Source organism: Perna viridis, chromosome 10 (assembly GCF_037379345.1).
Source record: "Perna viridis isolate PV_CMFRI_1.1 ecotype Kerala chromosome 10, ASM3737934v1, whole genome shotgun sequence".
NCBI classification, from domain to species: domain Eukaryota; kingdom Metazoa; phylum Mollusca; class Bivalvia; order Mytilida; family Mytilidae; genus Perna; species Perna viridis.
This window is the reverse complement of record NC_142454.1, coordinates 35,347,345-35,362,949: the sequence shown is the minus strand read 5'-3', so window position 1 is coordinate 35,362,949 and position 15,605 is coordinate 35,347,345. Positions and strand designations below refer to the sequence as shown.

At 32.2% G+C, this 15,605-nt stretch overlaps 1 protein-coding gene across 3 annotated transcripts in view; it reads left to right on the top strand.

Moving 5' to 3' along the window:
• Window positions 1–14,741, top strand: part of LOC148605570 (WD repeat-containing protein 17-like) — a 43,489-nt gene extending 28,748 nt beyond the window's left edge. For 2 of the 3 annotated variants that reach the window (XM_088550293.1, XM_088550291.1), the window contains 10 exons: window positions 988–1,215; window positions 2,275–2,374; window positions 3,515–3,651; window positions 4,436–4,547; window positions 5,434–5,575; window positions 6,360–6,456; window positions 7,035–7,136; window positions 7,966–8,070; window positions 10,407–10,686; window positions 11,696–14,741. In XM_088550293.1, coding sequence (XP_088406419.1) covers window positions 988–1,215; window positions 2,275–2,374; window positions 3,515–3,651; window positions 4,436–4,547; window positions 5,434–5,575; window positions 6,360–6,456; window positions 7,035–7,136; window positions 7,966–8,070; window positions 10,407–10,686; window positions 11,696–11,815 — 1,423 coding nt within the window. In that variant the 3' untranslated portion in view covers window positions 11,816–14,741. The remainder of the gene's footprint in view (window positions 1–987; window positions 1,216–2,274; window positions 2,375–3,514; window positions 3,652–4,435; window positions 4,548–5,433; window positions 5,576–6,359; window positions 6,457–7,034; window positions 7,137–7,965; window positions 8,071–10,406; window positions 10,687–11,695) is intronic. The other variant, XM_088550292.1, reaches the window with a different exon arrangement.
• The last annotated feature ends 864 nt before the right edge of the window (window positions 14,742–15,605 follow it).

The following is a 15,605-nucleotide window of genomic DNA, read 5'->3' as shown; positions in this document are numbered from 1 at the left end:
GGCAAACAGAATAGAGTGATACATGTAAAGAATGCTCCCAGTTACTGAAAGCTAGCTCTGAACATATTAAAGAATGATAATACTATCAAATCTACCAGCAATAGAAATAACAGTCTCTACAATTCCATTGGACTGAGTTTGGAGTAGTAATGTCATATACTTAATAGGCAAGATTCAGTGTAGTGGAACACTAAAAAATTACTAAAGTTTTGTGTTTGGATGCAATTCTGGGTCTATTATCTCTGTTTGTGAAAACGAGGTTCAAAGAATAGACAATAATTTGAAAATCATATCCTTTACCAATCAATATATTAAGGGCAGTGGATAAACCCATCAGATTTTGATCATAAGAATGTGTTTTATAGACTATGTTTTTGTAAAAAGATGGATGAGCAATACCATTTTTAATTAAAAACCTGCAAGTGCTATTATATTTTTGTATCAAGTTTTGTAACACTGAAAAACATTGTAATTTTTTTTTTAAAGTTTGTGATATCAATACCCTTGGTGCAAAACTTTTTCTGTGAGGAATTTATTGCATTCATTAAAATCTTATTAAAAATATGAGCAAAACGGACCAGTTGTGAGATGTAAAAACCATAGGAGGTTGCTTAAGCAATATCTCTATCTAGGAATGGGAAATTAACAATAGGAAAATCAAAATCATTTCTTTTATTATTTAGTATGAAGGTTGCATAGTCGTAAATATATCATTTTCATAGTGTACTGTAAACCAACTTGTTTTATTTTGGATACTCTGTAGGTACTTTCACACGTCACAGTAATTACTTTTTCATTTCAGGATATTTCTTTCGATTCTGTTTATTTTTTCTGATTTACAATCTATTTGACATGGATTCCATAACAAAGGGACTTATTCATCGCAGTTTATTTCTCAATGTATTTTTACTTGCCAAACAAATAAAATAAATCACTTGGGAAAATAACTTTGGTTAATAGTAATAAAAGATTTTGTTATTTGTTTAGATATACAACACGACTGCTGAAGGAGGAAAGTGATGAAGTTGTGCCATATGGTGTTGCTATAGGTGATTATCAATTACTAATTGATAGTTTTACTGCTAGAGGACAGTTGTTTGAAGCTGTATTGACTGCTCAGGTGGCCTGTGAAGGAACATTTTTACCACAACTCAATTCATCATCTTCACATGACTTAACTAATGGTACAGAGAAATCCTCTATACAGGAAGAAAGGTAGGAATAATAAATTTATACTAACTGATAATTTTTAAAGATTGGCCTTGTTGGAAACGTATTATTTTGCCTTTTATATAGCCACTGCAGCTGGATGAGTAAGAAAATTAGAACAGAAATCATCATGTTATATCATGTTTTACTAACTCAATAGCGTTCGCTGAGAAAGGCTGGATTATCCAGGCTAAATAATTTCACATCATGGAAGCATTATATTTATTTACAGAAAAGGACATTTATGGGAGGGGGCAATGTGCTTATAAATCCCATCAAAAATGGGCAGGGCACATACTAGAACAGCATGTAGGGAACTTAACTGATACAGTACAACACTATACACTTGGTCATTAGTTTAATAAAGACAACTGGGTTTTAAGCTGCATATTTTTTTCTATAAGTTTATTTACCACTTCAAACATTATTGTAGATGATGGCTGAAAAATGTTTAATTTTTCAAGAATAATCATTGCCTTGTAATCCCAGGTTATAGAAAAACAGAAAGTTGGTTTTTTTTTAATATACAAATATAGTTTAAAAAAATGATTTTACGACAAATAGACATATTTTTAGTAAAGGAGGAACGATTTAAGGAAGAATACAAACTAGATTTAAATATTGATTCTTTAATGTGTGTCACAATCACACTTCCTACACAATTAAAAAAAAAACATAAATGACTTCTTCTCATGTTTTAAAAGATTGAAAGGATTAATCTAAAAATAGACTCTAATGTTTAAACTAAAAAAAAAGACCAAGTTAAATAGAAGACACTTTTGAAATGCAATAGATTATTGTAAAGCAATGTATTTTTGGGGAATATTAATTTTGGCATGTCAGGATTAACATCTGTCAAACATCCATGTCAGGATTAACATCTGTCAAACATCCATGTCAGGATTAACATCTGTCAAACATCCATTCACGGACTTAATTGCTGCATTTATTTTTTTTCTTTTTTGCACATTTTTTTTACTTGTAAAATTGTAACTAATATATATTGCCTGCCAAAATTAGTTGGTTTATAGTATACATGTGTACCAACAAAATCTAATGTTTCAGGTTATTGAAGAAGTGTGTACAACGACTAGCTAATTGGTATTTTTACAATGGATCTCCAATACTATCTGCTTGTTGTTTTCTCTCTATTGATGATGTTAAGGTTAGATCTAGTTGGTTAAATGGAATTTATATGTAAAAATACTTGCACAATGTCATCAGCACAGCATATCTCTGTCTCTTACACTGAAAAGTATATTGGTGTGTGGAAATATCCATGATGCCATGATTTATAGATGGGTGCTATACATTAAATTTCCTACTTTAAGTTAGCAATTCACATCTTTTCAAATTAACAGTAAATTTCTAGCTTTCTTGGTGTGTGTCATTGTCGTCTTTGTTGTCATTTACAATTTTTCAAAACTCTTCTTTGAAACTACTGGATCAAATAGAACCAAACTTGGTATGAATGTTCCTTAGGATATTCTGCATAGAACTCATGTGGAGATTTATGTTGAAACTGATGGCCGCCATTACTAAAAATAGAAAAAAGTTTTTTGTATATATCACTAAAACCAATAGGTTTATCAAAATTCTAATGGAGATAAAAGTGTTCAGCATGATGAGATCTATCTGTGGTTAAATTTTCTTGTGAATCTGTTCAGCCAGGTTGGAGTTACTTCTCTTTCCCAAAGTTTTTTTGCAATTTTTAATGTTATTACTTTAAAAATTGTCTCCTCTGAAACTACTGGACAGAATTCAATACAAATTGATTGATTGTTTTTTTGGATATGTTATCCATTAAAAACAAGGCTGCTTTTGAAAAAAACGAATTTTGCTTATCAAGCCAGTTGAGCAATTCAGACTCTTTAGAGCCTCTAGTCATTGGATACAAACCTGTTCTCTTATAGCACCACAGGTCTTTTCTGATAAGAGATATTACCCTTTTTCAGTCAAAGGTTTGGATTTCACCCTTTTTGCCTTCTTTCTGAAAATTTATTGCTGACCAAAAGAAAATATTATACCGGGTAGGTAAATTTTTCAAAATTATTAGTTCTAGAATTTTCTTATAGCACCAAACACATTTGCAAATGCTTTGAAGTAGCTAAGAGCTAAAGTTAAGCATGTAAATGTCTACATTGAATTTGTTTTGATTTAAATTGTACTATTACAACTTTTAGTAATTTTTATTCTTGTTGGTTAATGTAATCATATCAGATCCATGTTGTGGTTCACCTAGCTCCTTAGAACATTCTGTTATAATGAAAAGCTATCACTATATGTGTAGTCTTAATATTTTTAGGGTGCCATTGGAATTCTCATCAGAGGTCATGAACTAGAACTTGCAGTTGCCATGGGAACAGTTTTGGGAAATGTTCCAGAACAGACATATTCAGCAATAGAATACCTATCCAGGAGATGTGAACATTTAGGCAAATGGTAAGATACAAAACTTCAAAGCAACGTGTTAATTATGTAGAATAATTAAACTTTTTTTTCTGCAGGTTGTATTGTACTGTGAAAGTGCTATTGTTCCTTGGGCACCAATTTTCGTGGTTTTTTTTGTGGATAGGCTAAACCACAAAATTTGGTTCCTGACGAAAAGGAAATTTCCTTTGATGTCCATACTGAAAATCTCAAAACAACAAATTCAAGAATCCAGGAATTTGTGTTTCTTCCCTAATCCACAAAAATTGGTATCCATGAATTAAAGTACCAGTACTTTCACAGTATAATGGTTTGAGTTTCCTGTTATAAGTTCGATATCTTGGATCACTTTATATGAAAGTTTCATTATTCAGGTTCATTACAGAAATTGATTTAGATTGATATTGTTCAATGCCTGCAAAGTTTGGGTTGTACATGTAAACCTTGAGGGTGCAACTCCTTCTTAACTGCTTAATTTGATTTTGATGAAATTTTATAGGAAAGTTAAGTATCAAGTATAGATGTATATGAATCAAGGCAATTAGTGTCCAGTCATTGTAAAGGGATAAAAGGAATAATTACCAGAATGTACATTCATTTGAACATTTTAAGATATATTAAACTAGATTTTTTTTCTGTTCAGTACTGTTGAAGATGAATATAAAAATATCTAGTTAAATTTAAGTTTTATATTTAAATAGTATAATAAAATTAAAATATAAATTAAGAAAACTTAATGGCCATTATCTATTCTATACCTTACTAAAGATGTAATCATCTTAATGTTTTATAACAGGGATTTAGCTGTTACATTACTGAAGCTGATTCCAGACAATGATTTACTGTTGGCTAAATGTTGCTCAAGATGCTCTGCAAGCAAGGATGAAATAAATAACTTACACAAACAGGTAAAGATAACATTATACTGTTAAGTGTCAGTCCCTATAAGAATCAGGCAGTAAGTGAAACATGGTATGAAAATACCATCATTTTGATAGTGTAATCTTTCTATTTGCATCATCAGAATCAAGGAAAACAGACAAGATTTTCCATATCGTGCTGGACCATTAAGTTACAATTTCAATGAAATGCACTGAAATGAACATTTCAAGGGCAGATAATGCTGTCAAACGTCTCATTTTTCTAACATTTTATTGAAAAATTTCTGAGCAAAGCCAGTGATGCAGAGATCAAAAGATGGTTCTTTCAAATAGAGAAAGCATCCTTGAGTGAAGTTATATTGTCAAATCGTTGAGGTTTTGACATGCATGTTCCTGATTTTTCCCATTTTTACAAATACTTACACTTCAGAACTGATGGTAGGAATGTCAATTTTTTAAGCATACTTACCTCCTAAAAACATTTATATTGGGTTATATGACTGAAACAATTAGTCACTTTCTTGATACTATCAGTGGCTTGGCCAGGTACAAAATGTACTAACCATAGTAGATGCTTCAATCAATAACAATCTATTTTGTTTGTTTTTTTGTTTGTTTTTGTTGATACTATGATATTGATGCTTGAGATCATCTAAGCATACATGCAAGCTACCCCACTGATTATACTCCTGCAAAAAAAGTTTGGAGGTAAAGAGGAACCCCCTGTGTATGTCCATTTATCTCATTAGTTCAAATCTTCCTTAAAGTTTGAACATTTTTTTAATAATTTCTAATGCTTAATTCTGTGCATAATCTTTAATTTAAGTTGAAACCTTCCTGGGAATTTTGAGTCCTGAGATGAATAAGATATTCATGGGAGAGTATTTGTTTAGATTTTCCTTCCATTTTGTAGGCAGATCTTCCTTCAACTGAAGATTGTCTGATAGAAGCAGAAAAGTTAAAACATATTGTAAAACCTTTTGAGTGTGCCAAATATTACCTGTTATCTCCTAGTCCAGAGCTAGGTTTAGAAATAGGTTTACAGGATGTGAAAAGTAAGTATTGGTCCTTCTGTGTTGTGACATTGGTGTCTTATATTTTTGTATTTGCCTTCAGTTTTCTGGATTGTCTTTTTGTTTTACAAGGAACAAATATGAAACATTGCCTAGTCAATCAATAAATAAAGTTAAATAGCAGTAATTGAAAATAACTTAATATACAAGCACTTAACTTGATTTTTTATACATGTATTGGTAATTGATCATAACTAAAACTACAATTACTGGACAAGAATCATTTGTACTGGGGTATGCTATAGCCTACAATGGAATATGTACTGGGGTATTTTATAGCCTACAATGGAGTATGTACTTGGGTATGTTATAGCCTACAATGGAGTATGTACTGGGGTATGCTATAGCCTACAATGGAGTATGTACTTGGGTATGTTATAGCCTACAATGGAGTATGTACTTGGGTATGTTATAGCCTACAATGGAGTATGTACTTGGGTATGTTATAGTCTACAATGGAGTATGTACTTGGGTATGTTATAGCCCACAATGGAGTATGTACTTGGGTATGTTATAGCCTACAATGGAGTATACATATAATAAATTTTAAAGATTGGGTCTAATAGACATTAAATATTAAAATTTTGGGTCTAATAAACATTAAATATTAAAATTTGACCAAACAAAAAAAAAAGATTTTGTCTACATGCCCAAAAAAAATATCTATCAATATTTTGAGTCCCTAGTAAGACATTGAATTTTTAGGTGGCCAACTACTGCGTACAATGTATACTGAAATATTTTACATGAAGTTATAATATTTCAGAAAAGTTATCATCAGGATTTTGGGATATTGATGACGTGTTTTCAATGTTACAGTTAGTCTCGTGTATTCGTTCTGATAAACTGGAACAACATAATCAGTGAGTAGATCTAGAGTATTAAGTGAGTCTCTCTTTAGACAACAGATGACATGAGAGAACTGTTTAGAGTTTTAGTTTTCCTGAACTACACCAGGTTATGACCTTGTTCTTATTTTACAAGACAGGGACAGTATATGATAAATGTTATGTATACGTGTGTTGACTACACTGTCCTTGGTTATCTTTATTGTGATGACAAAAGAACACGACAACAATTCATTCTAACCCACCCATTTCAAGTCTTCTGCATCATAATGGTCACATCTGCAAAATTATCCTAAAACTTGTTTTCTCCTGCATCTTAACCGTCACTTTACATGTGTTCCTAAACTCTCCCACATCGGGATATTTGACCTACAAATGACCTGCAATTTCCAAAAGATTTGACAATGAGCTGATCAAGATTTTGGATTGTTACTTTGTATGATTCTAACTCTCTCTCATAAGATGATTGTATACACCTTTAATTAATGAGTTGCATTTATGTGAGAATTTTCTGATTTGATTTAAATGCATTGAAATAAGAACCAACAACAGAGAAAAGAACCTGTGTATATTTGTGGTGTTTTTTTTTCCAGATTAAGATATGAAGTACTATGTCTATGTTCTTACATTGGAGCTTTGATTGCAATAAGGAGAGGATATGATCCTATAGTGTTATTTCTGTTGTCACTGGCAAGGTGAGATAAGTTATGATCCTTTATTAGATAAAAGATCTTTTTATTTTCTGATTTTCCCGCTGCTTGTTAAATATTACATGTTCTTGGGGTGATAAATATTGAATATTACATGCCAAAATCTGAATCAAATGCTCTATCAACATGACTCAAATATCCCCCCAAGGGTCGCTGCCTGATGGGTAATATAGGTTGAGGGTTGGTATCATATGCTGTATCAACCTAAGTCTCCCATATAAAACTATTCATATATTTTGGATTGTTAGGGATTCGAATTATAAGGATTAAACACTGTTATTCCAGAATTTATGGATGTGTAAAATCGGACCATTCACTCACAAACTTGACATAAAAGTCCTTTGGACTTTCATTTGTTTTGTGAGTGAATGGACAGATTTTACACATCTACAGTACCTGAACCAATCCGTGCAACAAAAATTGCGATCAATCTGTCAAATCGATCCATTTAACTGGTGATTGCATCACGTGACCACAGAGTGGTCAATGTATTCTACGGTTTTTGTTGTTTTCGTTGTCAATTTTACACATATTTACATTATGTAATATATTTAAACATCAATTTATACTTTTATTTTACATTTCTTTTATTTAAAACAGATCTTATGTCATTTTACATAACAAAACTGTGATCAGATCGGTCACCGGTCATCGGTCATCGATCAGTCAACGGTCTTCGATCTGTTAAATCATTGCGTGGATTGGTTCAAGGACTGTGTAAATTCTGGAAAAACAATTTTTAATCCTTATAATATATGTGATATATCATGATAGTAACACTGGTATATTTTTATGCTCTACTTCCCATTTTTAGGACTTTAATTCAACGATACAGATTAACTTTACCAATAACAGACAAGATGATAGAGAAAGAACAAAAGGCTTGGAATGTTGTACTTACTTATAAAGATGAAAGAAGGTGAGTAAATAGTACTAGAACAAAAGGCTTTGAATGTTGTACTTAATTGTAAAGATGTAAGAAGGTGAGTAAATAGTGCTGGAACAAAAGGCTTTGAATGTTGTACTTACTTGTAAAGATAAAAGAAGGTGAGGAAATAGTGCTGGAAAAAAAGGCTTTGAATGTTGTACCAACTTGTAAAGATCAAAGAAGGTAAGTAAATAGTGCTGGAACAAAAGGTTGGAATGTTGTACTTACTTATAAAGATGAAAGAAGGTGAATGAATAGTACTAGAACAAAAGGCTTTGAATGTTGTACTTACTTGTAAAGATGAAAGAAGGTGAGTAAAGAGTGCTGGAACAAAAAGCTTGGAATGTTGTACTTACTTAAAAAGATGAAAGAAGGTGAGTACATTTTAGAACATAAGCTTGTACAGTCGAAAAACTGTCGTAACTGTCACCTCAAACCAGTGGTCACCTTGTTCGTTTATAAGGGTTATTTATTTGTGTTAACATTTAGGAATTTGGTTTAAATCTACTGTCTTTTCACCATAAACACCTAAGTATTATGAAAAGTATTACAGGTGTTTCATTGAGGTTACCTAAGAGGTCAATGACTTATTGATTGATTGCCTGATTGATATTGCTAATACAAAAAATACATGTATAGCAAGAATGGGTATGGTGAATATGTCAAAGAGATAACAACCGCACCAGGATTAAAATGTCAACCCAAGGCCACCTATTGGATGAGCCATGGGGCATGTTTCAGCTGGCCCCAAAATATCATTATACACAGGTACAGCGAAAGGGTTACCCCTATATACTCAACATACAAATAAACTAAAGGTGAAAACAAAACCAGACATACAGACAAGAAATTCCTGACTTGGGACAGGCACAAAAAATGTGGTGTGGTTCAAGTACTTTGGTGTGACCACAACCCTCCCCCTTTAAATCTGGCCACTGTGGGAAAAATATTACACAATTAAATACACCTAAAAATCAGTTTAACTGTGTATAGTCAAAGGATTAACAAAATGTACTCACTGATAGGTTATGAATAATTAAGATTTTTTTAGAAAGAATGTCTGTCAGGTAAAAAAATAATAACTGTAGTTGAACGGCATAATGACATAACAATAAATTTCTTTTGCTTAATCGTAAACATGATAAAAAAATAATAAAATAGATACATGCATGCATATTTAGTCAACTTTTCTCTTTGAACTTAAAAAATTAAGTATTTAACTAAACTTCTCTTGAGAGGTCAGTCTTACCATTCCCCAATAGTGACTGCTTAATAGAGGTTGCACTATATTATGTTTTTCACTCCTGAAATTGAATGACTCTTGGAATCTTGTACTCACTCCAGAAGATGAAAGGAGATTATTAAAAAAAACTAAATTATATATTTTGACTCTATACTCACTGTTCTAGTTAAATTGATAGATGTTGTCAAAAAGGCAATGGACAGTGCTCAGATATGTTTAGTGTATGTGGACAAGGGACCATCCTTAGATATGTTCAGTGTACATGGACAAGGGACAATGCTCAGATATGTTCAGTGTATGTGGACAAGGGTCCATGTTCAGTGTACGTGGACAAGGGACAATGCTCAGATATGTTCAGTGTATGTGGACAAGGGACCATGCTCAGATATGTTCAGTATATGTGGACAATGCTCAGATATGTTCAGTGTATGTGGACAAGGGACAATGCTCAGATATGTTCAGTATATGTGGACAATGCTCAGATATGTTCAGTGTATGTGGACAAGGGACAATGCTCAGATATGTTCAGTGTATGTGGACAAGTTACAATGTTCAGATATGATTTATTCAATGGGTCATAGTTTTCCTTTCCTCATTTGTCTACCCCGGACTTGACTTTTTATGAGCAACTCGGTGGGTGTTTCTAGAAAAGCAGAGGACGCTTACCCTACCGGTGCACCTGGTTCATGCTCCCAGTTTTTAGTGGAGTCCAAGTTGCTCATTGTGTTACTTGGTATGTATGATTTTAGTTACTTTATGTTCTTTGCTGTGTATGTCTGTTTTCCATGTCTGGTATTTGTCCCTGGGTTACATTCTTTTGATTACCGCAATAACCAATTACTCTTTCAGTGTATGTGGACAAGGGACAATGTTCAGATATGTTCAGTGTATGTGGAGTACTGCTTATTACTGTAATTCTCTAGTTACTATTACATTATGTAGCACATAGAATTGAAGAGTGTTTAAATGTTTATATTATATTTTTATTTGAAATAATTTAAGAATCTTGAATTAGAAGTTTTGACTTCACCTTGCTCTAGTATGTCCTCTGTTGCTAAAGATATGTTTTCTTTCTTATTTCCAGTTTAACATTTGAGATTGATGTGACCAAGTTAAACGTATCTCCAGACATTTTGACAGATTTTAAAAATTTGATAAAGAAATGTGGAGTGGAGAGAAGTTTAGTTGGTATTGGTCCTGACCTGGTGGCTAGTTCTCATCTACCATCACATTCTGATGTACATGTATCTGTCATCACAGGCACTAGAATTATGGTGAGGATAGTAGGCTGCTTCAATGTTGTTATGTATATTATTGGAAATCTTTCATGTTTTCCAGCCTATTGCCAAGGTCTGTTAAACCATGTGAGCATCTACTGTTCCTTAGCTGGTAATTCACACAATTTTGTATGAGTGCAAAGAATTGTTTTGGTTGTATAATGGTATCACCGTGTAGTTGTCTTCATTAGTGTCTATTAACTTTATGTACAATAAATTGAGTAAAACTAAAACTTTTTTGAAATTTGAACATATGTTCCTAGAGATATGACAGAGGGCCCTACAGTTTTTTGTGTGTTTTTACCCTTCCACTTTTGGAAATACTTGGCTGAAAAAGGGAAAATATGTGTTATCATTAGAAATTATAGTAAAAGTGAACTGTTAATCCAATTTTTATGATCCATGTCAGTCTGTTATTTTTTAAGTTCTGTTTTAAAATTTGTTATAGGGTAAGCTTATCTTTAATTATTTCAAAGATAAAGGGGTTTTGGGTTATGCTCCCAAAAATCAACTGTTTTATTTTTTGTCTGATTTTGATTTTTTTTTAATGGATTCCTTATTAAAATTCCTGCCTGTGTTTCAATCTGATTTCAGATATCTCTTATGAGTTATAAGGTACCAAAGGGCCAACATCCCAAAAAATTCACTTTCAAAAATGCCTAATTGAATTTCAAATTTTGTGTCTTATTGTGTCCAAAACAGTTTGTCAGTCTGTGTCTGCCAGACATGTAGCTGAGGCTAAATTGAAGTGTAGGCAAAATTATGGCAGGGGGTTCGCGGAGATAGCGTTTTAGAGCATCATTTATACCTTTCCTGGATGTATTTTATCTCAAAAAAAAAAAAAACAATTGGCAAAATTAAGTGCAGGCAAAAGCTTTTTTGCCTAACGGCAGCTACGCAACTGTCTGTAATGAACTGCAAGTCCCTATACTAAAGTGTTTTAAAAACAATCACTGTGTCTACACTTACCCCTAGTGAACAGAGTTTGACATGATGCAGTCATATAATGTTGCACTCCACAAAGCTCTTTATTACATTTTTTTTAAAGATATTTAATTGTATCAAACATATATATATCAAACATTTCTTTTTTCAGGGGCTTGCTTATTTTCTTGAGGATGGAAAATCAGCTGTTTCTCCAAACGAGGCCTTGATGTGGGCAAAAGTTAATCCATTCTCACCAACAGGATCGGGCCTCAGGATTAATCCATTCTGAAGTAGTCTTTACCATCTTCCTGGACCATGACGATTGTAACATTTGTTTTCTTAATTTCCATAAATCTGCTTGACAAGTTAGCAGCTTTATTCATCCGTCCAGTATTTGAGGAAGTGTTACCCCTAGACAGTATTTCAAATTTGTTCTGTCACAGCAGTATGTGATATTATGTTCTGCTAGATGGTAAAGATCTCATGATGAAATTATATGTATTAGGTTGAACTTTTGCATAGGTTTTTGCAACATGATAGTATAAGTGTGCAATTAAGATGTTTTAGAAAAAAAAACATGTTACAGCAAATGAATATTGTACTCCTGAAATCATTATAAATAGGAGTTATTGCTCTTTGTTAAGGTTATTTCATTACATTAGGTGTTTCTATCAAGTTTTTATGCACTTTGTTATGTTGTATGTAATTAGATTTAAAGTTTTTTTTTCTTGTCAAAAATCTTGAAGAAATAAATTTCTTCAAATAATATTTTTGCCAATTGATTTATGAGATTTGAAATATGGATGATGTAGCCTTATTCTGTAGTTCTCTTTGAATTTACAATTTCTTCATGCTGTTTTTTTATAATGATTTGTTTTAAGTAAGTGAAACAAAATCTCTTTCAGTTTATTTATTTGTTTGTATGGGACATTTCACCAATCAGTATTGATTTCTTTAAATTTCAGGGTGACTTACTGTGCACAATCAAAGTAAAAAAAATCATGAGTGTTTTTTTCAATTTTTTTATCCTATTCATTTACTTATACTAAGGAGAGTACTAGAATTCCTATTTTGTGATATTTTTGTTTTAATTATTGTTTATGTTGCCTGGACAATACTTGTTAGTTATCTACCTATACACTGGATACACACTGCATACTAATAATGAAGTACTAAATACAATACTTTTTTTAAACATCACAAAGGGGTATGTTTGTTAATACCAGTTTCCGGCCCTATTATTTACTGAAATTTTAGATTACCCACTAAAAAGATTATTAACATATATTTGTGTTAAAAAAGATAACTAAACACAGAAAAGAAAGATTTCGTGTCAAAATGATGTCACAAAGTATTGCTTCTTTGAAACTTTCATTAATTTCATACAAAATTAGGTTTGAAGGTGTTTTTTTTTCCATCTGGACATAAGGGTCACATGTTTTAACAAACTAAATATTTGGTCTGTTGTTGTCTTGATACAATAGGCTTTTATGGTTGGAATATTTAAGTTGTGGCCAAACTCTCATTCAAAGAATAATGTAATAAAATCTAGCATTTTTGGTTCCATTTTGCAATAAGGTTTCCATTTCATGTTTTGATGAACTGCAAAAAAGTTTTATTTTCAAGTAAGCACATATTTAACTAAATATTATGCAATATCCTTACAGATATGACAAACTTCCTCTTTTTAGGGCCAAAGTTCACATTAACTGAAGATTCTCCATTGATTCTTGATTCTTTTGTTCTCTGGTACAGTCCTTGAACCGATCCGTGCAACGATTTGACGGATCGATGACCGTTGACTCATTGATCGCTGACTGATCGATGACTGGTGACCAATCTGATTGCAGTTTTGTTATGTAAAATGACATAAGATTTGTTTTAAATAAAAGAAATGTAAAATAAAAGTATAAATTGATGTTTAAATATATTACATTATGTAATATGTGTAAAATTGACTATGAAAACAACAAAAACCGTAAAATACATTGACTGCTCTGTGGTCACGTGATGCGATCACCAGTTAAATGGATCGTTTGGACGGATCTATGACTGACCGGAAACTGATCAGTGATCGATGACCGATCACAATTTTTGTTGCACGGATCGGTTCAGGTACTGTATATCCGTCTTCTTCTCTGAAAGTATATTGATAAAGATCCAACACCTTGGTGTAATTCTCTTTGTTTCAAAATTTCATATACAACTGGTATCTAGAGAGTATAAAAGTTGAAGTTACCAGAAAGCAGATTAAGGTATTACATTAACTCATTAACACTAATAATTCAAGCCCTCACTGTCATCAATTCTCTCCAACTCTTAATGTAGTGATCAATAGTGAGTGGAATATAACAACTGGGTTATGTTACATGGAATAAATAAGGGATTTCAGGAAATTTTATACCTATGTATATCATATATTTGATATAAATAAAGGCAAAATTTAACCCCTTGATAAATCTTAAAACAAAAATGGTTTCCTAATGAATAGCCACTGGGGGGGCTGATGAAGATGCATTTCTGGAACTTTATCATTGTTTGGAAGCATTATCACACCCTTTTCCAGTCATTTCTGGAAAATTTTTATGATGGAAGCAGTCCTTGTTTATGTTTTCCAAGATATTTGACTTTATTTTGGAGTATTATTACATAGTATTTATCACATCATATGCTTTATCTTTTATCAGCAACTGGGCGGGTGTTTCTAGAAAAGCTGAGGACGCTTACCCTACCAGTGCATCTGGTCCATGCTCCCAATTTTAAGTGGAGTCCGAGTTGCTCATTTGCTTTTGTTACTTTGTATGTATGATTTTAGTTACTTTATGTTCTTTGTTGTGTATGTCTGTTTTCCATGTCTGGTCTTTGTCCCTGGATTACATTCTTTTGATTTCCGCTACAACCTTGGTTCCCTTGATTACTCTCTCTGCCTCATTCATGTTATAATCCTTTGAGCCTGATGCTTTTGGGGCTAATAACATGACCTCTGGTTGATAAAGCATATGATATGAAAATGTTATGTAATAACCTTAATTTCTTCCTGATGAATTGCTTTTAATGTCTTCTGTAGATTGTATTGGGAACACTTGTCAGTTAGGTTGTGTATGGTGTTGCTTTAGTTACAAAATGCATTTTATTTCATGAACAAATTATTGTTTATCCGTCCTTTTATTATATTGTTGTTAGATACTGAATTTATTAAAGCTGATCAAAAACTAGTATTTTACTCCTTTTGTATGACTGAAAAAACGGAGTTCTATAGTGATTTTCATGTCCATTTGTCTGTTCAAAATTACATAAACAGATGGAACACCAGCAACACAGGGATGTTTCACTGTTGGCCACAAAATACAGCTTGTTCCCATTTTATCTTAGCTGTCAAATATGATACATAAAATTATTCCCATTTTGCCTTAGTAAGATGATGTACATGCAGACCTATATATTGTTTGTTCATATTTTTAAATATTTCTTTTGATTTTTTGTGAAATGATTTAGTGAATGTCTTAATTTTTTTCTATAAATTTGACATGCTGATGTTAATCAGCTGTTTTTGTTTGCTGTTTTTTTTCTGATACCATGAATAACAACTTGGCAGATCAAAATTCAGAATGATTTGATATGACTTGTAGTATGTTGGGTGAGATAACCCCCCTCCCCCACTCATCAATATGATTTTCAGATACCCTTATATCTCCCATTTATGAATCAATTTGTCACCAAAAAATAAACTGAAGCATTTTTGTATATTTTTGCCACTTTCTATACCTCGTTGAGGCAAAATTTTTTGGGTCTTTTTATTCTACTGACTTCTCCTTTGTACAAAACAAAGTAGCCTGACATATTTAGATATCATCAGGCAGCCATATATCATAACTTTCCAATGGTACCAAAAAACATTGCAGTAACACTTAGGGACCTGGAGAAAAAATGAAATATTTTTAGCACTACCCACAGAAAAATCGCTTAAATTGACATAATTTAATGTCATAATGGCAAAACCCTTAGAGTATTTATGCTTCAGTAAAAAATGGCTTATTTGGTATTTTCTGTTTATTACTTTCAGTCAATACTTCTTGGGT